Source organism: Eretmochelys imbricata, chromosome 1 (assembly GCF_965152235.1).
Source record: "Eretmochelys imbricata isolate rEreImb1 chromosome 1, rEreImb1.hap1, whole genome shotgun sequence".
In the NCBI taxonomy this organism is placed as follows: Eukaryota; Metazoa; Chordata; order Testudines; family Cheloniidae; genus Eretmochelys; species Eretmochelys imbricata.
The window spans coordinates 198,220,286-198,243,009 of record NC_135572.1 but is presented as its reverse complement, the minus strand read 5'-3'; the positions used below and the strand labels follow the sequence as shown (position 1 = coordinate 198,243,009).

At 39.9% G+C, this 22,724-nt stretch overlaps 1 protein-coding gene across 1 annotated transcript in view; it reads right to left on the bottom strand.

The window, feature by feature from the left end:
* Positions 1–22,724, bottom strand: part of ABI3BP (ABI family member 3 binding protein) — a 343,927-nt gene that overhangs the window by 247,382 nt on the left and 73,821 nt on the right. Inside the window, exon 8 of the mRNA XM_077817412.1 lies at positions 5,811–5,990. Within this exon, the coding sequence (XP_077673538.1) occupies positions 5,811–5,990 (180 nt within the window). The remainder of the gene's footprint in view (positions 1–5,810; positions 5,991–22,724) is intronic.

Here is a 22,724-nt window from a genome sequence, read left to right as displayed (position 1 = left end):
CTTTAAAATGCACAATGTTGGCATTGCCAAGGACAGAGCAAATATTACCTAGACATACAGGTCTGACTGACTGATAACTCACCCAATTATAATTTTCAGAGGTTCATGCCAAGGTGGTACTGTTCTGTTTGTGGCAATCACCTAGTTTATCTTTATTCCAAACTCTCTCTACTCTCACTTTTTCTTCCATATATAAACCAGTGTTGTGTTACTGCCATCCACGCCTTTATCACTTCAGGATCAAACTAGGGAAACATAACCTAAATGGAGCTACTATAAGGTGGATGCCTAACTGGTTGGAAAACCATTCCCAGAGAGTAGTTGTCAGTGGTTCATGGTCAAGCTGGAAGGGCATATCCAGTGGGGTCCCACAGGGATCGATCGTGGGTCCAGTTCTGTTCAATATCTTCATCAACGATTTAGATAACAGCATAGAGAGTTTTTGGCTAATACCAAACTGGGAGAGGTTGCAAGTGCTTTGGAGGATAGGATTAAAATTCAAAATGATTGTACAAACAGGAGAAATGATCTGAAATAAATAGGATGAAACTCAATACGGACAAACGCAACATACTCCACTTAGGAAGGATCAATTTGCACACATACAAAATGGGAAATAACTGCCCAGGAAGGAGAACCGTGGAAAGGGATGAGAGTGATATAGTGGATCACAAGCTAAATATGAATCTGCCAAAAAGCAAATATCTTTCTGGAATGCATTAGCAGAAGTGTTGTAAGCAAAACATTAGAAGTCATTCTTCAGCTCTACTCTGTGATAAGGCCTCATCTGGAGAATTGTGTCCAGATCTGGGCGCCACATTTCAGGAAAGAAGTGGACAAACTGAAGAAAGTCCAGAGGAGAGCAACAAAAATGATTAAACGTCTAGAAAACATGACCTATGAGGAAAGGAAAAAATTGGGTTTGTTTAGTCTGGAGAAGAGAAGACTGAGAGGGGACATGATAACAGTTTTCAAGTGTGTAAAAGGTTGTTACAAAGAGGAGGAAGAAAAATTGTTTTTCTTAACCTCTGAGCATAGAACAAGAAGCAATGGGCTTAAATTGCAGCAAGGGCTGTTTAGGTTGGACACTGGAAAAAACTTCCTAGCTGTGAGGGTAGTTAAACACTAGAATAAATTGCTTATGGAAGCTGTAGAATCTCTGTCATAGGAGGTTTTTAACAACAGTTTAGACAAACTCCTGTCAGGAATTGTCTAATTATTATGGAGTCCTGCCTTGAGTGCAGGGGACTGGACTTGATGATCTCTCAAGGTCCGTTCTTGTCCTACACTTCTACAATTCCCTTGCAATGTATTCTACACAGGACTATCTCTTAACATTATTAGTCATATTCTGCACCAGTTCTAGCTTACTATCTTATTGGTGAGTGGAGCAGCTTGTCAGGATGAAAATACAATGATGCTGTACAATCCACATTGCCTGCTATTGGCTTCTGGGAGCAATTTATGGTCTTGATCATTGCAGATTTAAAGCAACGAGTGGCCTGTGACCTGCCTCCTTGAGAGACCACTTCTTTCCCGATGCAACTGTCATAACCATGTAGCTAAGGGTAGCCTAGAATTCCTTCCTTACCTGTAAGGGGTTAAGAAGCTCAAATAACCTGGTTGGCACCTGACCAAAAGGACCAATGGGGAAAGAAGATACTTTAAAATCTTGGGGGGAGGGAGGGAGGCTTTGTTTTGTGTGTTCTCTTGGGAAGCAGAGAAGCATCAGGTCAGAAAACTCCTTTTCCTATAAATCATCCTAAAAGTTTCTCATATTATAAAAATTGTAAGTAAAAGCCAGGCAAGGCATGTTAGATTATCTTTTGTTCTGCTTGTGAATTTTTCCTTTGCTGGAGGGATGTTTATTCCTGTTTCTTATAACTCTGAAACTAAGCCTAGAGGAAGTTCTTCTGTGTTTTTGAATCTTTTGTTACCCTGTAAAGTTATTTTCCATCCTGATTTTACAGAGGTCTTTTTTTTTTTTTTAAATAAAATCCTTCTTTTAAGAACCTGACTGATTTCTCTATTGTCCTAAGACCCAGGGGTTTGGGTCTGTGATCACTTTGTAACCAGTTGGTTAGGATATTATTCTCAAGCCCCCCCAGGAAAGGGGGTGTAAGGGCTTGGGGGGATATTTTTGGGGAATAGGAACTCCAAGTGGTCCTTTCCCTGTTTCTTTGTTAAATCATTTGGTGGTGGCAGCATATCCTCCAAGGGCAAAGAATTTGTGCCTGGGGGAAGTTTTAACCTAAGCTGGTAGAATTAAGCTTAGGGGGTCTTTCACGTGGGTCCCCACATCTGTACCCTAGAGTTTAGAGTGGGGAGGGAACCCTGACAGCAACACTGCCATGGCTGCATCTAGCAGAAGACTTAAATTGGACCTGGTTGGTTTATATGAGCTATGACTGCACTTTGACTTTGGGATTCATTCTCTCAACTCTGCTCCAAAGCAGACCTTCAGGGCAATCAGCTGACCTGAATCAGCTGACCTTCAGGGCAATCAGCAAGGTTCATTTGTTTTTCCAGCCCTGTGGGGAGGGGTGGAACATCGAGATAATGAGACAAGATCTCAGGCAGAATGAGATATTGGTCTGTTTAGTTAGTTAGATTGTAAGTGACTTTGTTAAAGAGTTAGGGTGATTATCCTGGCTTTTGTTTTGTACAGTGTTGCAGGTAGTTTTAATTGACAGAATCTCTTAAGCTATGGATTGGCACATCTTTTTGTTTTTAGAACTTAAAATGAACAAATATTAGTTTTAATATTAAAGGGTTAGATCCCAACCCAAGGTTAAGTCACCTATGAGCACCCGAGGGGCGCAAAGGGACTGAAAGCTGCCCTCAAAGGGTTAATTGGGGATTCCCTAATCACAGGGAAATCAGCTGGCAGAACAGTCTCCACAGGACCCTTCCAGCCAGCATAATAGCAGCTCTGTGGCTGCTCTAACTTATGATAGCAGCTAGCCAAAGAATCAAGGCGCTGTTTGCAACCACCTTTCCCTCCCACCTCCCACTCAAGCTGCACTGAGCATGAGATAAATACCACTTAGGATCTACCTTTAAGATAATGATATATACTTAGGTGGAAATGTGCAACCTGGAGTTCCATTTTAATGCAGTACAGAAGACTTTTTTCATTCAAATGAACAGCTCCATAGGGCACATAAAATAACTCAAATCTCTTTAACCTGAAATGCCCCTGAGTTAACACAATTACCATAAATCTGTTATCTTTAAATGCAATCAATAAACACTGTAGACCTGAGGAGTACACCAATGCCCTCTAGCAAATTCTGCAGCTGGTTTCTTTCTTGCTCTGTGCAAGAAAGATGTTTGCCTAAAGTCACAGATGCTAGTGTTTAAAACTGCAGCATATTGTACTTTACATTTCAGTTACATTACACAAGTATACTTATATTTATTTCCCTTAACTTTTAAGTGATGCATTGCCATTAAGAAGTTGTCTCAATGGATTTTATTATGATGTAGACAGCTTGAATCTGTCAGTGAAACGTGTGGGGAGGAGGGGTGTGAAACGAAAGGTCCTCCCCAGTACTTCGGCATAACAAAACACACTGAGAAGGTCATTGACTTGGTGCTTTGTTGTGTCTAAATATATGAGACCATATAGCACATTTAATTCCATGCTATAAATGTCAAGGGTTTTATCTTTTTTTTTTTAATCTTCACTGGAGCAGAATCTTGCTTGTGTAACAGCAACAGCTTCTATGGAATTCTAGGATACAGCTGGATACTCGGACGTACTGCACCACTCAGGTAATAGGTGCTCTGAGAGCTTTGTTTCTCTATAAGCTACTAACCTTACACATAAATACAACTACTAAATGCAATCTGTCCCAGATGAAGTCCACCTCTGACAGAGTCCATGGCTTCATATGATTTTACACAGCACCAGGTAGCATCATTCCTATTAAATGGAAAAAATTTAGGAGAACTACAGAAGACTGCATTGCTATTTTCACCCAAGGACGGCAGTACTTTACAAACATCAATTAAGCCTCAGCACTCCTGAAAATTAATTACAGAAGGCATTATACCCATTTGCAGAAGTTATACGAAGAGTCTAATTCAGACTTGTTAAACTCTGACTTCACTGGAGCTGTGTAAGGGACTTTCCTGAACTCAAACTCTAAATCAGTGATGGAATTAGAAAGATCTCAGGAGTTTGATTCCCAGCTATACAACAATCATGTCTTTGCTGCAGTGGCCCAGAGAGGAAGGAATTCACACCCTCAAAATCCCGTTGGCCCCCCAATCTCCTTACTATAAAAAAAAAATCTATAGCATTCCCCTCCCTGCCATGCACATCCCCACCCCAAGGGGATACTGTTATCACTGAAACGCCCTCTGTTCTTTTTTTTAATTCTGCTGTTTTATTATGAAATCGCTGTAAGAACCCAGAACCACATTAGCAGGGGCACTTTAAGAATTTCAGTACGGTGATACCTTTTCCCTCATAAACATACACCACCAAGTATTCTGATACTACGGTGGCAGGGCAGACTTCAAGGACAGAGAGGACTAATTATGATCACCTAGTCCAGTGGTGTCCAAATTTTTCAACCAGAGGGTTGATCATCATTCAGAAAGGTCAAATGGCCATAAGCCAATATTTTAATTGTTTTCTGAGTCAAGGCAACATTAGTCAGCATGCTCTCCTAGGCCTCCCAAAGCCTCACCACAACGCTGATATTAGAGCGGTCAGTGCCAGGTTGGACATACTTGATCTTATCTGATCTGCATAAACACAGGCCATAGAACTTCATCCAGTAATTCCTGCTGTAGTCCAACAATTTGCAGATGAACTAGAACAAATCTTTCGGAAAGCCATCCAATCTTCCTTTAAATACTCCAAGCAACTGAGAATTTGCCACATGCCTAGCTAAGCTGTTGCAATGGTTAACTACCCTCACTGTTAAAAATTGACATTTTATTTCCTGTTTAAATTTGCCTAACATCAATGACAATTATCACCCCCATTGCAGTGCACTGAGGCCATGGAACAGAAGACAATGTTTTTAGGTCTTTGGGTACACCAAAATTTTATGGTTCAGTCTCATCTTTAGTTAAGAATGAACAAAATTTGCTAATAACAATGTTGTATATTTAACTTTTGAGGACTCTGTTAATGACTAGACTCCCATTCTTACCACATCTCTCACACACACATGGCTTATTGTCCAAACTCATCCCTCTTCTTGGGGTTTGGACTTTATTTACAATTTAAGTAATCAAGTGCTGTATTTACAAATATAAACCTTAATTTTGCAGTTCACTCCCAAGCTGTTCTTAGGGTTTCTCTTTGCAGTACCTCTTCAGATGGTAGCTTTAGAGGAAATAGCTTTTATACTCCTGAGTTAGAATTCAAATGGCCCACTTTAGTTGCTATTGTGAGTCTCTGAACCCTATAACCAGGGGCCTAAAGCCTGACAGCCACCTGACTCCCTGGTACCTTAGCTGTCTCTGGTGACTACAATTGTATCCAAAATCACCCTATCTAATCCATGCATACAGCCAATGTCAGAAAAGAAATTTCAGCAGTTAAAAAAACATGTAAACCAAATAGCCAACCAACACCAAATTTTCCAGAACCAGAAATACAGTCCCTGTCTTCCTTAAATGATCTCCCAATTCCTCTGCCATCTGAAAACTTTTCAAAAATCCCTGAACAAACAACAAAACACACAACTCACCCCACCCTCCCTAAAAAAGCAAACAGATTCCCATTCTTTTAATTCTAATCCCCTGTCCATTGACCAAAAGTAGCACTCAAAACCATAATGCCTTACCAACTTCTGTTACATAGGATTTTCCTTCTGAAGGCAGAGGGATATACTGGTTAGAGAAGAAGCTGCTTCCATATCCCAGAATGAAACCTTGGAGTTTGGTGTCTGGACTTAGCCGAAGGTATTTCATGCAAATGGTATCATCAGTTGTGTTAATCTGGACTTTCAGGTTTTGTCTTTTAACTGGGGGAGAAAGAAAAAGAAGAGGTGAGGAGTTATCTTCTCATTCACTAAGAGAATATCAGAATACAAAGGAGATCAACACCCTAGTGATAGACAACAAATGTTTAAAGGAGCAGTCTCCTTGAAATCTAGCTCATTTCAAAAAGCGAACTAAACGTCATTTCAGGGACTGCACTTGCCTTTGAGCCCTCTGCCAACTTTTGTGAGTTTTACACTCACATTTTTCTTTTAAATGCTCTCTCTCCTTCATGCAAGTCTTTCAAACAGCAACAAACAACAATGGGATTTTGTCTTCACAGCACCTGGGCATGTGCCTCCCAGCCTGGGTAGATAGACATGTGCTAACGCTTCTTGAACTAGCTATATGAAAAACAGCAGTATGGCTGTGGTGACATTGGCTAGCTGTCAGAGTATAAGCCCACCAGACCCCCAGCTTCCGTATTTGGGTGGTTATCCTGTGCTGCCACCCATGCTGCAATGACCACACTGCTATTTTTGGCACGCTAGTTCAACCAGACCTAGCGCAATTCTGTCTACCCAGGCTGAAAGGCATGCTCCCGTCTTCAGCGTAGACATGCCCTAAAACTCATTACATGCTAACTGCTGTGAAATGCATGAAGTAAACTAAAAAAAAAACCCTTTATTTTCAATAATTCTAGGTGTCACCTGTAACAACCATAGCTGAAAAATTTCCAACGGAAGTACATAAGTGTGGTTTTTAAGTTCACTGTATTTCTTTAACAATGCATGGGAATATGATACAACCGTGTGGGGAAAATAATAACTACACCCCGTTGAAATTACAGTCAGCTGTTGTTGTTGGGGTTTTTTGTTTGTTTGTGGTTTTATGTTAATGTAAACAAAATGTAATTTTCTAGTCAGGCCTACACATCAGAACTAACGTGCTTATATTGGCCAAAATACCAGGAGATTTTTTTAAAACTTTTATTTTTATTCTTTCCTGGGAAACAGAACAGAAAATGAGAAACATCTTGAATATCCATACAATATAACAATTTATAGCAGCACAGAACATCATGTTATTGTCATAATATTATGACCTTCATAACAGAACGATCAATTTTACAGACAATCAGTATGTTTCTGTCATGGTGTGAGATAGCGGGAGTAGTGTTTCAATTCTCAGTACATACCATTTCAGCTCACACTTCATTGTTATGCTTGTTATATTTCCATTAATTCCAATCCCCATGTTCAGAAATGGGTTAGGCCCCTCTCCCAAAATTATGAGACTGGCTTAAAAATACATGTTGGATTTTTATTTACCTTTTCTGAGCCCCTGGGCTGTACTCAAGGCACATTTTCAATGATTATCTGCAACCATGGGGGATAAAAAACTTACTTAAAAAAAACAAAAGCAGAGATTCTCATGAGATCACTTCCTTCCAGGGGCTAGAGAGTCAAGGAAAAAAAACCCCAAACACAAATATTGCCAGACTTGCACTAATAGTGTAAGAGTTTGCAACACTGTATTTCTCCTTCCACTAAAAGGACAACCATGTGCTTTCAGCCTGACTGACATATTTTAGATTCTGGAAAAAGCACAGACACAAACAAAACCTCCTTGAGAAGGCACAGTGTGTATTTTCTCTGAACAGGTGTCAGCTTCTCTGAAAACAAAATGATCACAGTCTCTGAAATCAGGCAGATTTCTTAGAAATTTAAAAGGTGCAGTACACAGAAAATGAAGGCACCGCCCAAAGGCCTTTCGGGTCAATAAGCCATCTAAGGTAGATTGTTTGCCCCCCTTCCAGTACTGAGGCAAAACCTGTCATAGTTTTGTCCAGTATCAGACAAGGAATGCCATTTTGAAGAGCACACAAGCCTACCCCTGCCAGCATTATCACACACACTGTATCCAAAGTCATGCTTGTGGAAGAATGCACTCTTCAATATGGCTTCCCCCATGCAGTGTGACCCTGCACACACCATGTCATGCTGGCAAGGGGAGGCCCATGCCATCCCTGGAAGTCCTGGAATGTCCAGTATTCTGGGGATGTGGCAGTGGAAGAGTGACATTCCAGACCAGAATCTCCAAGACTGATTATCTTAAGGAAAGGAGATCACCGCATCAACAATCAAGCCTCTCCATTTTCCAGTCTCTCCTGCACCCCAAAGCTCCATTAAAGGAAGTGTGAGGCTGCAGTAGAACATCCCAGTCTGGATCTTTGCCTGAATTTCCACCTCCTACTCTGCAAAAGTCAAGAAGACTGCAAGAGCTGATCATCTTAAGTATCATACTTTTCACATACACGCCCCTTTTTTTTTTTCTTTTCCAGTCTTATTTTTAGTAGCTTGGAGATGTCCAGGCCTTTTCTCGGTATTTATTTAAGTTGTGAAACTGTGGCTGTGTATTTGCATGTATGTTTGAGCACCAAAAGACCCCATGTGCAAGATGCTAGAAAGAGACGGTCCCCAGGTTTAAACAACTGTAATTATTGTTTCATAAAAGAAATTTAATAAAGTGTGTTCTGTGTCTTGAGACTCAGATTGTCACCTGTAATTTTTGGTAAATAAGAATTCTTAAAATTATTCTTATGAAGAGTATTCTATTAAAGTCTGTGTGATAACATCTCTGTTGGGGGTTTGGTGAGGGGTAAAGGATTAACCTTCATACCGGAATTGAAGTCTAAGAGGGAACCTTTATCATTGGCTCTGATGTTATGGTTCAGACATTAGATAATAACCTGATTTCAGTATTAAGCTTCTTAAGCAGACACAAATGATAAATTCACTTGATTTTGGTGAAATTTTGTGGTTGGGATTTATACCCAAATGGACAACTTCTTAGATTCATCTTTAGAATTTATATAAGGATTGATTATATTTTGGTATTCATTTGATAATTGAAGTCCAAGGCAATCTTGAGATTAATTTGCTTGATTTGATTCTGATTTGACAGAATATTTTATTCTTAGTAATTCCTTAGCCCTGATGATAAACTAAATTAAAATCAAGAAAATATAAAAGAGTTTTAGTCAAATTTATGAAAGAGAAACTCTATGGAGTTGAGGGCCAGGGGTGGATACCAACTGGTAAACCTAGAAGCCTGACCAGTTTCTCTTAATAAATCCATGGTTTTCTTATTGGGATGGCTGGAGATCGGAGCATCACAAACGTTCTCAGATAAAAGATACTGGCATAGCAGGGCCCTCTAGAAGGAATGGACAAGAATAATTCTGCTTTTGCTTTAGACTTAGTGCTTTGCTACATATCATGATCTACTGCATTAATTGATAACGTCATTACTATTGGAACAGAGGTTTTCTAGGGTCAACCCCTGGACTGAGTAATTAGGTCCATCCACACTAAATTGGTCTCACACCGTTAGAACTATTTGTCATTCAAGTACAAACATAGTCAGAGCCAACTTTCCCATTCTTCGTAATATCACCCTATGTGGCTAGCACTCATATAAACATTCATGTAGCCAATTAAACAGTGCTGAACGAATAGCATAAGTCACAGAAGCCTGCCTGCTGTTACCACATGACAGGTATGTGTTTTACTCTCCTAGAAAATTCCCCTATCATGTAACAATTACAATGAAATCAATCCCTTGATCTCACTGTGGCAGGAACAAAGCCTTAAAATAGACTAGCACAATCAATTGGGCTTTCTTCAGTTTTAAATCAGAGCCAAAATATACTGTACTCAATTACTGCAATCTTTCTGCTTCCAGTACCACACACCATCAAGTGAGAAGAGTAAAATGAACAATGCACAGATTAAGTTGATAATATTGTGCTAAGTATTTATTGATTGATTAATAGCAAAGTACCTGATTGATTAATAACAAAGTACCTCAATTTCATCTTACAGTCTTTTTTTCTATCCAAATCTGATTTTCTTCTGGTATTTAATTTGTATTAACCACTAGGAAACCAATATGTGATCCTGCTGAATAGAGCAAAAAGATCACAGCACTCAAACACCTTGGTTTTTTTTTCTGTTTAAAATGTACAGAAATGAGTACATTTGAATAGTGCTACATACAATTGAATACTCAAGAGCACACTTCAAACTCAGAGAATAATGATCCCAAACCAGCTAGGAGTATTCATTTGCACCAGCCTTCCTTTGCCTGGTGCCTAGCAGAGAAATCTACCTAATTAACCAGGAAATATTTGTACCATCACTTGTAGGGACTGAAATCCAGTTTCAGAAGTGATGTCTATTTCATGTCTCTACATGAATGGTAGGAATTCTATCAGAGGCTAAGGGAATTTCGGTTTACCTGGTAAAGGGGCTTGAAAAGGATATCAACTGAACTTTACATGTGTGGGACCCTGAAGTATTCTGAATATGAACTGAGGCTGAAAGCTGGGCAAGTGGAAGTTTACTGAGTTTCATGCTCCATAACTAACTGATTTTTCTGAGTCACCTCCCTATTTATCAGCAACTACTTCCAAAGCAAGAATGCAGAATTACTGTGAGATTATTTTATCACATGCACTTATTCCACCTGTAGCATTTCCACTGCATCTAGATTCAGGAAAACCTATTAACATTTCACTAGATGTTAGTTATGAGAAGAATAATGATCAAAGAGTCAGCTTATTGTTATACTCCCATTTCACCTCTGCCACAACAAAAGGTCAGCTTTTCTTCATGAACACTGAATAATTTGTCTCAACATGGCTTAACTTCCACTTAATGCCATCATCATCATCATCTTCACTTTTCTTCATACACATTATAAAAAATAAACCACAAGTGAAGCTAGTTCACATAATGAAATATTAAACATTATATTTAATAACACATTCTTGTAAATAGTACACTGGCATTTTTCATAGTGAATTTGAGTATACATTATGTAAGCCAGAGAGAACAAACTACAGTGTTTTCAGCCCACACAAGAATACCAATAGACTGGGAATCAGTGAACTAAGCAGAGATACTGAATAATTACCACACAGAAACTGCTTCCAATAGAGGGAGAGAGGCAGAGTGAGTGACGGACAGCCACAGAAGAATCACCTAAGATAAATGTTGCCCAGCTGGCAGTGTTGGAGTGGTTCTCCAAGTGTCGCCTGCTGCTTTCCAGTAAGACCTAGCAGGGAGCCCTTGACCTGGCTGCATGTGTGGGACCAGCATAGTATGCTGAGAAACAAAATGGCCATGCCAGTTGCTGGGTAAAAGTCAGCATTTTTGCATTCCGCACCTCTCCAGCTACTGGCAAATTTAGTCTAGAATCCCAGTGAAACCTTGGGTTTTGGTGGAGTACTCTTGCCTTTTCCTCACTTGCATTAGCTTTTGGCATGTATTAGTAAAAATCTGACCCTCCGTCCACAGACACAAATGCTATGTCTTTTACATTGAGGTAATCACTAAAGAGAAGGTTCTCAGACCCATAGCTACCTGTGAAATATAATCCTTCTGTCCTCGTTTGCCAAAAAAATTCAAATATTCACTGCAGTGGAAGATTATCAGTGGCTAAAAACAACATGACATACAGTGGAAAGAATATCTTAACTAAAACTATATCATAAAAGAAAATTTCTCCACGTGATATTTTAAAACATTTTGGGGAGAGAATTCCCCATCCACAAGGTTAGGACCTTTGAAAGGACAGTCCAATAAAAACAACTGTATGTTAAAGGAACAGCTTAGTGGAAAGAGTGTACAGCCCAAAAGAGTCTGAGGATGCCACCTGGAAGCACCATTTGTTTGGCTAGTTGACAGAAATAAGCAGTCAGGAACAGGCAGCAGGAGCCAAGAGCAAGCAAGGAATATAACTCTTCAAATGCTTATCTGTAAATGTTTCTAAATGGTGCACACATCTTTAAACTTTGAAAATTACTATTACAATCAAACATGTAATGTGCACTTGGACACACAGATGCCACAAACTTTGGGGTGACTGTAGCAAGTTCTAGGAGGGCAGGGGACTATCTGACACATGGGATTCCTCCCTCTTGTTAATCCATGGAGTAGGTAGTTCCTTGAAGGCAGAGAGGATCCTGAAGCACACTCCTTGTTCCCTCTCTACCCCTGCCTTCTCCCATTCTTAAAGCTCTCTCTACTAGTTGATATTCAGCTGTTAGAATAAGAGAGGCCCAATTTTCCATTTCAATGTCCCTGATGAGTGTTTTACCAGGTTCTTTGTTTTAATCTGAAAGCCTAGTAGAAGAGAACCACAGAAAGGTAATATAAAATACAAGGTATAATTAACAACTACTCTGGCAGCTTTTGTATTATTCTAGCACTAGTTCATATCTGTAACGAGATAAGGAGCAAATATAGAACTGAGCCATTTGACTAGTTTCAGAAATGGAGCACTTTCTTTGAAAGGCACTGATGCCCTGGTTGGGCGTAGTGTAATTTCTATGTTAAAAGCAAACTGGAGGCCTCTTTAAGAGTCTGCTTCCTAAAGAAGGAACCGGCATAGCAGCGCCTTTTGAGTGAGTTAGCAACTTAAATTAACTCTATATGTACCTCGTTATGGCATGGATTTATCAACCAAAAATGGGAGCTAGCATATTAGAGAAGAGGGGAAAAAATGTTATTCAAGGTCATTTTAAAAAGTATTTTCTTACTGTCTGGATTTCATACTCACGACAGCAGTATACTACCTTAAATGGGAAGGTACTTTTATTAGACCTGTTGTTGATTCCTTGCACCTTTTATGATCAGATATTAAAAAGCTTGATAAATATTAACTAATAAGCAATTCAACACTCCCATGAGTAAGAGCTATATAGAAACCAAACTGAGCTCCACTGAAGGGCAGCTATCTCTGGGGTGGGATGGAACCGAGGAGCACAGCACACTAATCTGATCAGGACAGAAATTGAAAGTACTAAACTCTGTCTTCTTCTGGTCACACATCTATTCATTACACTGATACAGATACCTTTCAACATACTTGCCTAGCTTTTTCTTTTGTGTGTGTCTAACAGCAAAGTGTTGAACTGTGTGAAGATGAAGATTTAAATAAATTATAGAAAATATGAGATGATTTCTTTCAAAATGCCATTATATACTAGAAAGCCACATTTTGTGGTACATGCTATATTTAGTTCTGGACTAGGGACAAACTAAACCAAACACTTTTAGACTCGCTGGCTTTGACAGTTTTACCTCAAATACAGTAAATACAGAGCTTGGCATTAAAAAGTCAGCATTTGCCAATAATTACTACTCACTGGTATCTGAGATTACACAGTTTTTCTTCATACTTAGACTAGGAAATACCTGTGGTAACTATGTGTAGCAGTGGTTGGCACATGTTGACTTTTCACAACTTCCACTACACACAGTATTGAGAACCATAGGTCTACAAACACATACCCCATTACATTAGAAAGCTGGAATTCACATTTGTCTCTGGTCCTAGCAGCTTGTGGACTTTAAATCATATTCAGTTTAGTATCTTGCTTTTCTCCCCAATCTCTGCTTCAATCTAATATGGTTATAATGTTCTCAAGAAGTACATGAGATACAAACCAATGCTTAGTTAATGCATCTGTGTGAAATTCTCCTCATGCAAAAGGAGAATGCCTGTCTAATGCCTATCCACCACTTGAGTCCCATTTAAAGACCTAGCTTGCAGTCCTAAGTGGATTTAAGTGGTGCACAGGCCTTAGGCAGGCCTTCTGCATGAAGGTGAATTTCACCCTCTTGGAATATCTATAAATTTCAGTTTTCGATGCAATGAAGCATTAAACTCTAAGCAGCCATTTAAGACACACTGAATAATATATCAGAATTGAACTAAGTTACTGGGGGGGAGACACTAAGATCCCAATGGGATGAACTTGAGAAATGATAACTTGAGATCTGTTGTTACGGAAAACTAAGTACAAACACTTTTGGGACCAGTGAATTTTTCCAAGCACTAGCCCAGGAAAATAATTATCTCTGGTAACTGAATGAAGATTTATCACTCTTAAAAGCTTGCCAATTTTGTGTTAGATAAATATATAAAGGTTATCTTAATATTTCCTATATTTTACTCTACTTCTCAGAGTTGATAATTAAAAAATTACATCTGCAGAATTGTAGGTATCCAAGAAATTATCTAAGGCACCTAGGAAACGTTTAAGGGTGATCACAGTAGGCTGAAACAATTAAATAAATCCACAGAAGTCAAATTAGAGGTGAATGCAAGTGAATATAAACTATTAACTATCCTGTGATGTTGCCTGCTCTTGTTTGAACCTATCCAGACACTACAGACACACTTGTTGCTGCTGCCCACTTATAATAAGATTTCAAACTTCTTGATACTAGATCCAGTAGTGGATGAATGTCAAACCATTTGGAATTTGGGTTCATCTCAGGCAAGCATTCAAAAGTTAAGATATTGATCCTAATCTCTAGAATTTGAGAAGAAACCCTCCTGATACTTAGACTCCACGAAATTTTGAATTCTTTCTGCTTCTGATCTGCCTAGAAACACAGCAAGAACGGTTTCTTACAGTATTTCAGCTTTTTCACTTTCCCAAGGATCTGGAAACAAAGAAACACTGATGAAAAGAAAAATACTGAAAAAAAAGTAACAATTCTGAACCTTCCAAAAAAGGTTTAGTTTGGGTCTCGCAAATGGAAAAGAATGAATGTGGGTGGTGGGGTTAATGGAATTTGAATTAACTATCTTGCTTGTGTCTACTCAGATCCAACCTGATATGTTCGCTCTGTTGACCAAAACTGCCTCAACATAATTCTCCTTCCCTCAAGTGAATGCTGCAAGGTGTGGCTGACCATTCATTCATTGGTAACTATACCTCGGCACTGACAGCAGCAAACTTCCGGATTCTGTGCCAGACACACACCAGGAATCATCTGCAAACTCAAACTTATAAATCTTATTTTTAAAAATATATGCAACTTTGCAAGCTAACCTTTTGTAAGTTTTCTCTGGTCCCTTGCTTCACTAAAGAATCAGAGAAACCATTATGGTTGCAAGAATGTTAGTGACTAGGGATGTGTGGAAAACAAGAATTCTGTTTTGCAAAAAATTTTGAGGTTTCAAAATTTGTTTTTGTTCTGCATCAGAAAACAAGACCTTTCTAAATTTGGAGGAGGAGGAGGAGAAGAAAGAGAAGGAGAACAAGATAGATACCAACCCACCCCATAATAGCCAATAGTATGGTTAAAGCATTCACCTAGGATGTGGGCGGCCTAGGTTCAAGCTCCTGCCTGCCCGATTTAGAGCGCAGACTTGAACCTGGGTCTCCCACATCCCAATTAAGTGCCCCAACTACTGAGCTAGTTGATATTCTGGAGTCTCTTTCTCTCTCTCTCTCTCTCATTTTGACCTGTATTTCCATCTTTGATCTGAGAAACTTCCCGATAAAAGTTTAGCTGAAACAGACTTCTTTCTGTGGAAAGTTTCAGTTTCAATAAATCAGCATTTTTGGACCAAAAAATGGTTAGTTCAAAAAATCCCGAGCAGCTCTGTACTGACTAGCTTTTCCTCTTGTTCTAGTATGGTGGTTGCAAATTTGTGTAGATGTTATGCTATATGAAAAGGAAGATGACCATTTATATCATTGCTGCTACCACTATTATACAATTGCCACAAATCTTATACAAAGTATGTCATGTAAGGTATTGTTTGGAAAATTATACTCTGCTAAGTATATCATCTTTGTATTTGAAGTTATAAAACTTTGCTATGTTCTGTTCCTCAGTAACTTCCACCAAAATTACATCCACACTAGCCATCACTGGTTGATGGCCACCCATGTGGTGATGGGCATAGGCGCTGAGTTTTTCTTTTCCCCAGAGGTGCTCCACCCCCTGCTCTGCCCCAAGGCCCTGACTCCACTCCACCCTGTCCCGAGGCCCCACAACTTCCCACCCTGCCCCCTCCCCAAGGCCCCGCCCTCGCTTCGCCTCCTCCCTCAAGGCCCTGCCCTCACTCCGTCTCTTCCCACCCCGACTCCACTCCCCTCGCTGCTCTTCACCCTCCCCCAAGCCTCTCCCCCAGCTGCCAAACAGCTGATAGGGGGTACTGCCAAACAGCTGTGGCTGCCAAACAGTCGTGGGTGCTCTGGGGCTACCGATGGTGATGGGCCATCGAGAAGAATCAAATGTTCAGTGAGCCCTTCCTGAGGACGCTACGGACAGTGTGGAGCCAATGGCTACCCCCACCCACCTGCATGATACAACAAAGCATACAAGGACATGTGATCTGAGGGCTTGTCTTCACTACCACTTTTAATCAGCACCAATTTTGCGCATCTGGTGAGGACGCATTACGTTGATGGGCAAGCACTCTCCTGTCTATGTAACTACTCCACCTAAATCAATGAGAAGTGGAAGCTATGCTAGTGGGACAGCATCGCCTGCCAACGTAGGGCAGTGTACATACCGCTTAAAGTCGATGTAAGTTATGTTGCTCAGGGCGGTGGTTTTTTCACACCTCTGAGCAACGTAACTTATGTCTACTTAAGCAGTAGCGTAGACAAGGCCTCAGACTCCATCTTTTACAAGTGGCTTTCCATGCTCATATGGCCCAAGACCTCATATTGACCAGTAACTTTCCATGTACATGAGCTGAGCTATAAATTGCAAGCTGTGACATCATTGCTTTGACTTCATCCCTGATTCTCTTCTCTGGACTGTGATTTCTAACAAGGAAGCTCTGAACAAGGGACTGATGACCCCTAGTCTGTTTGGGTGATCCAGAGAGACTTTTTGCAAGCTAGCAGTCTCACCTTCACTGCTATGATCCTGATCTACAGACTCTGAAATCAAATTGTAACATACAGGATTCATTTTAACCATTTAATAACTCTTTTCTTTTTTCTATATTAATAAAGTTTAGTTACTAAAGGAGTTGGATGCAGTGTGATATTTGATGAAAGCATAATTGGACCTGGGTGTGTGTCTGATCCTTCAGGATTAGAAGAACTTTATTAGAAGTCCAGTTGTCTGGGTGGTGAGCCAGGGGCTGGAATGACTAAGGGGTCTGTGTTTTAGCTTCTTATTAACCAGTGTGCTGATACAAGAGCTCTCTTTTGTTACTGGCTTGGTAAACTCTAATTATAGAATAACCACCAGTTTGGGGTATATCTGCCCCTGTTTCTCATCAGTCTGTCCTGAGTTGGCATTCTCAGCTGTGTCCGTCTCTCGGCACTGTGACAGTAGACACTCAGGGACAACTACACACCTGTTTTTCTTTTTTCCACCCAGAGAATAAAAAACCTTGAATTACAAAAGTGAAGGTGAAGACAGCTGTGCTTTATTACAACAAAGTCGGCCACATCACCAGAATTCCTCTTGCCTTAGGACTGAAGTTTTGCTTATTTTACACAATTGCATAGGTTTTTGGTGGCACTGCCTCCTAGAACGCTGAACAAATGGAACATGCCATTAAAAAAAAAACCCACACACATCAGGAGAGTCTATTTTTGTGCACGGTCGCACTTATATTCAAACAGTTTGCACCAGTGCGTGCATTTTCCAAATCTCATGCCATATGTCCCATCAGCCAGGATTTCAATAATATCACCTAACAAAGTGCATTATTTTTATTTAGCTGTGCTGTCTCCTGTACCCAACCCAAGCTGTCTCCTAAACAAGAAGGAATGTTGGTTGGATTAAAGAACCACAGTTTAAAATGACAAATATTTAAAAATAGGTTTGTTTCTATGCAGAAAGATAAACAAGCCACATTAAAGGGGAGCTGTAATTGTCTCACTCAACATTAATACAGTTATACATGTCTCCTTATATAACACTTGCCAACACACCCAGACACAAAATGCACACAATTGGTTTATCAGTTGACAGTTAGCAAATTAAACGCTTTGAGTGATGAAATTAGGTGCCAGAAAGAACACATCCTGCACTACCACAACGAAAACATACCGTTTCTTAAAAACATCATGATAAACAACGTGCTAAAGCTGATGAACTGGAGGCACTGATTTCATTCACTCATTTCTCATTCACAATGAAGTCCCCTGAGGCACCAGTGTCTTGAAAATGAAATTAATGAAGAAAAAAATCAGTGTGTAAGTCTAACATTCCCAAGCAAATGTGAGCTGTCATCACGCAGCATGCTAATTATTCAATTCACGTTTACACAGGTATATCTTGCAAAAAGATCTAGTCTAATCCTGCTCAATCATTTGGTTCTAACATGCTGCTAGCCGTGCCAGGAGCAAAAATTAACTTTCACTTTGGCTTTGAAAGGTTTCAAAATATTTTGATCTCTTCTATAAAAAGGCAATTTTCTTTCCTTCGCAGTCCTTTATATATTTACTTTACCCAGTTGGGGATGCCTAATGTCTACAGTCCCCTTAACACTAATACATTTTCCTTACTACTCTCTGAATGGAATCTCTGTAGAAGTCATGGCTTTCCACCTCCAAAGGCTCACTTGAGTTGCAGAGGAAAGGGTCATCTTTTCCATACACACCACTTGCCATCCAACCTCATCATGCAGTCTCTATTCAGACAAAACTCCCATTAAGATCAGTTTCTACAACTATCTAGAACATTTGTTACCCTAGGGTCGCCAGTTCTGGTTGAGTGTATTCCTGGAGGTTTCATCGCATGACATAATCTTGAATTAAAGATTAATCTTTAATTCCTGGAGACTCCAGGACAATCTTGTAAGGTTGTTTAGCTGCCACTGTGCCTCATAAGCCAAGCACACAAACAGTATGACTAACATCAGATTTCTTGTCTGATTTATGTTTCAAGAGCTTTTATTTCCCCATGATATTTGAAGCTCTTTCCATCAGTAGAAAATGCAGGTTTTTGCATTGGCCTTTCTTTGCTGCTTGCTTTGTCTTGTGTCAACGCATTACATAATATTTTAAGTGAAACTTATTTCTCTCATACATTATCAGTGGTACATGACACATGGGAAAAAATAAGGTCTGGTATTTCAAGAGTTGATAGAAACATTGCACAAATGACCAATTATTCACATGACCCCTTACTAAAACATTAGGTTTTCAAGCTAATTTGAACTCTCTCATATACTAGGAAAGTCTGTGAATTTCAGTTTTGAGAAAGATATAGAAGGATAGGGTTTATTTCCCAGGGAAATACATCAGACCTCTCCCCTCACCATCAAATCTGAACAAAAGACAACAAAGTTGGTTTCTCACCAGGGTGAGGAGGAGTGTGAGAAGTCACCATTCCTCCAGGTACAGTACTTAGTCTGCTGTAGGCTGGCACACACGTTGTCACCTTGGATTATTTTGTATAAAAACAAACTGAGGGATAGAACACAGTCATGTCTAAGTAGAAGGTTCCTCTCATAAAGTCAGAGTAACTTTGATAAAAAATTCAACTAATTAGGTTTTAGTAAGATAATTTCAAGGGCTAACAACCATTGGCATCATTTGCTATGAGTCAAAAGGTCAGCTGCCTCCCGCCCATCTCTCCCCCACTTTTCACTGCTGAGATGAACCTAAGGGAATTTTGAACCTGATGTAAAAGCCTAGAATAAAATCTCTTCTCCTAATTCAACATTTCAGACTAGCTTTCTTATGTTTGTTTTGATGGCAAGAATCTATTTCAGACAACATAACAATAATTCAACCCCCTATGCTCTGAAAATACCAATAGAATACGCTTAGCTGACTCTGATGGTAACATGTAACAAGCTGGAGCTATCAGGGTGGACATTCTAACACAGTTTGACAAGTGATATTAGCATTGTTAATGTTGTACTGACTTCACTGCATAACACCAAACAGCTAAAGAAGCAAGGGGGGAAAAAAAAAGTTTGCAGATTACTTTTCACACAAATACAATTAAATAAATGTATCCTTCCATTCTGGCTTAATCAACATCTCTTAAAATTATTATTTTTTCTTTTGAAATTGGAAAGTTTTACACCAATTAGGAATCTCTAACTTCCTTCTTCTGAGGGACTGCACACAAGTGAAAGTGTTATCCATTACAAAGCCCTCATTTTTGGAATGTTATGCTGCAGTTTTGGATATTGACTGTTACAGATCAAGCATACTAGAAGTAAGCAGGGACTTGAAAAAAAATGGTATCCCAGAAGATTGGTTTATACTTTACATCCAATACTCTCAAAAATTAGCCAGAAAAGGACTGTGAGGCTGACACAGTTAATACTGACAGGTTTCAGAGTAGCAGCCGTGTTAGTCCGTATCCGCAAAAAGAAAAGGAGTACTTGTGGCACCTTAGAGACTAACAAATTTATTTGAGCATAAGCTTTCATGAGCTACAGCTCCCTTCATCAGATGCATGCAGTGGAAAATACAGTGGGGAGATTTATATACACAGAGAACATGAAACAATGGGTGTTACCATACACACTGTAACAAGAGAGATCACTTAAGGTGAGCTATTACCAGCAGGAGAGCGGGCGGGAGGGTGGGGGACCTTTTGTAGTGATAATCAAGGTGGGCCATTTCCAGTAGTTGACAAGAGCGTCTGAAGAACAGCCGGGGGTGGGGATGGGGGGAGATAAACATGGGGAAATAGTTTTACTTTGTGTAATGATACATCCACTCCCAGTCTCTATTCAAGCCTAAGTTAATTGTATCCAGTTTGCAAATTAATTCCAATTCAGCAGTCTCTCGTTGGAGTCTGTTTTTGAAGTCTTTTTGTTGAAGAATTGCCACTTTTAGGTCTGTAATCGAGTGACCAGAGAGATTGAAGTGTTCTCCAACTGGTTTTTGAATGTTATAATTCTTGATGTCTGATTTGTGTCCATTTATTCTTTTATGTAGAGACTGTCCAGTTTGGCCAATGCACATGGCAGAGGGGCATTGCTGGCACATGATGGCATATATCACATTGGTAGATGTGCAGGTGAACGAGCCTCTGATAGTGTGGCTGATGTGATCAAGCCCTATGATGGTGTTCCCTGAATAGATATGTGGACACAGTTGGCAACAGGCTTTGTTGCAAGGATAGGTTCCTGGGTTAGTGGTTCTGTTGTATGGTTGCTGGTGAGTATTTGCTTCAGGTTGGGGGGCTGCCTGTAAGCAAGGACTGGCCTGTCTCCCAACATCTGTGAGAGTGATGGGTCGTCCTTCAGGATAGGTTGTAGATCCTTGATGATGCGCTGGAGAAGTTTTAGTTGGGGGCTGAAGGTGATGGCTAGTGGCATTCTGTTATTTTCTTTGTTGGGCCTGTCCTGTAGTAGGTGACTTCTGGGTATTCTTCTGGCTCTATCAAGCTGTTTCTTCTCTTCAGCAGGTGGGTATTGTAGTTGTAAGAATGCTTGATAGAGATCTTGTAGGTGTTTGTCTCTGTCTGAGGGGTTGGAGCAAATGCGGTTGTATCGTAGAGCTTGGCTGTAGATGATGGATCGTGTGGTGTGGTCTGGGTGAAAGCTGGAGGCATAGCGGTCAGTTGGTTTCCGGTATAGGGTGATGGTTATGTGACCATCGCTTATTAGCGCCATAGTGTCCAGGAAGTGGATCTCTTGTGTGGACTGGACCAGGCTGAGGTTGATGGTGGGATGGAAATTGTTGAAATTGAGGTGGAATTCCTCAAGGGCTTCTTTTTCATGGGTCCAGATGATGAAGATGTCATCAATGTAGTGCAAGTAGAATAGGGGCGTTAGGGGACAAGAGCTGAGGAAGCGTTGTTCTAAGTCAGCCATAAAAATGTCGGCATACTTTGGGGCCATGCAGGTACCCATAGCAGTCAATTCAAGGCACTGCTACTAAGTTACAGCAGTTCCATGGATTTTAAGCAGGATTTTAAGGTCTCAATTAAGTCGAGTTGACTGTCTTCAGTTTTAAACGGAGTGACACTATTTTGGTATCTTTCCACCTGCCTGTGACAGCAAGGAGCTGATCTCTCACTGGAAAAAAGTTATTGTCACCACCTAACGAACATGGAAACTATTTTACTGAGCAGTAATTATGGGTTGCTTTTTTTAACCTTCCCCATTTCCAGAAATAGGCCATGATGGGCTTATTAACATATACAGGACATACTGATAAAAAAAAAAAAAAGGACAGCTGCTCTGTCTTTAGAATTCCCAGGACTACTGCTGAAATACGGATGCTTGGCTTCGGGTGGGACCCCCTCGAGAAAGATAAAGTTCATATCTTAGCTAAGGAGATTTCTCTACTTTCTATCCCTTCATTACTGTCCTCGAATCTCATCTGTATTATTCTATACTGTCTTTACAGCACTGAGGCTGAAATCTAAATGAAATGAAACCTAATTCTAACCTACCAGGAAGTCCTTTTCTTTTAATGCACTTAGGAATCAAACAGCTAACCAATGATCTTTTGGGTACTAAAAGGGTTAAAGTTAACCAACTACCCACAGATAATTTTTACATACCCTAACTGATTGTGTATTTTAATCCTTGTTCACCTTTTACTTACAAATATAGGCTTAAATGTCTAAACTCCGGTGTCTAAGGTCAATCTAATAATAATAACACCACCTCCACCACCACCACCTGTTTCATGTATAGCTTATACAATGGCTGCAAACTTCATGTCAGCTCCACATTTTTTTCTTTTTTTAAATACTTTCAGTGGGTTTTCAACAGAAGATCTCAGAACATCTTACAAGGGAGTTAAGTATCATTATCCCAATTTTACAGATGGGGAAACAGAGTGAGCTGAAATAATTGACCAAGGTCACCCAGCAGGCCAATGGCAGAGGTCTTGAGAGTCCCAAATCTGTGCTCTCGCCACTACAAAGATGGAATTCAAGTTTACAAATTTGGTCCTAAGATATACCTAAAGATCAAGCAGAATCATTTAAGATTACTCTCACTGTATATTTGGA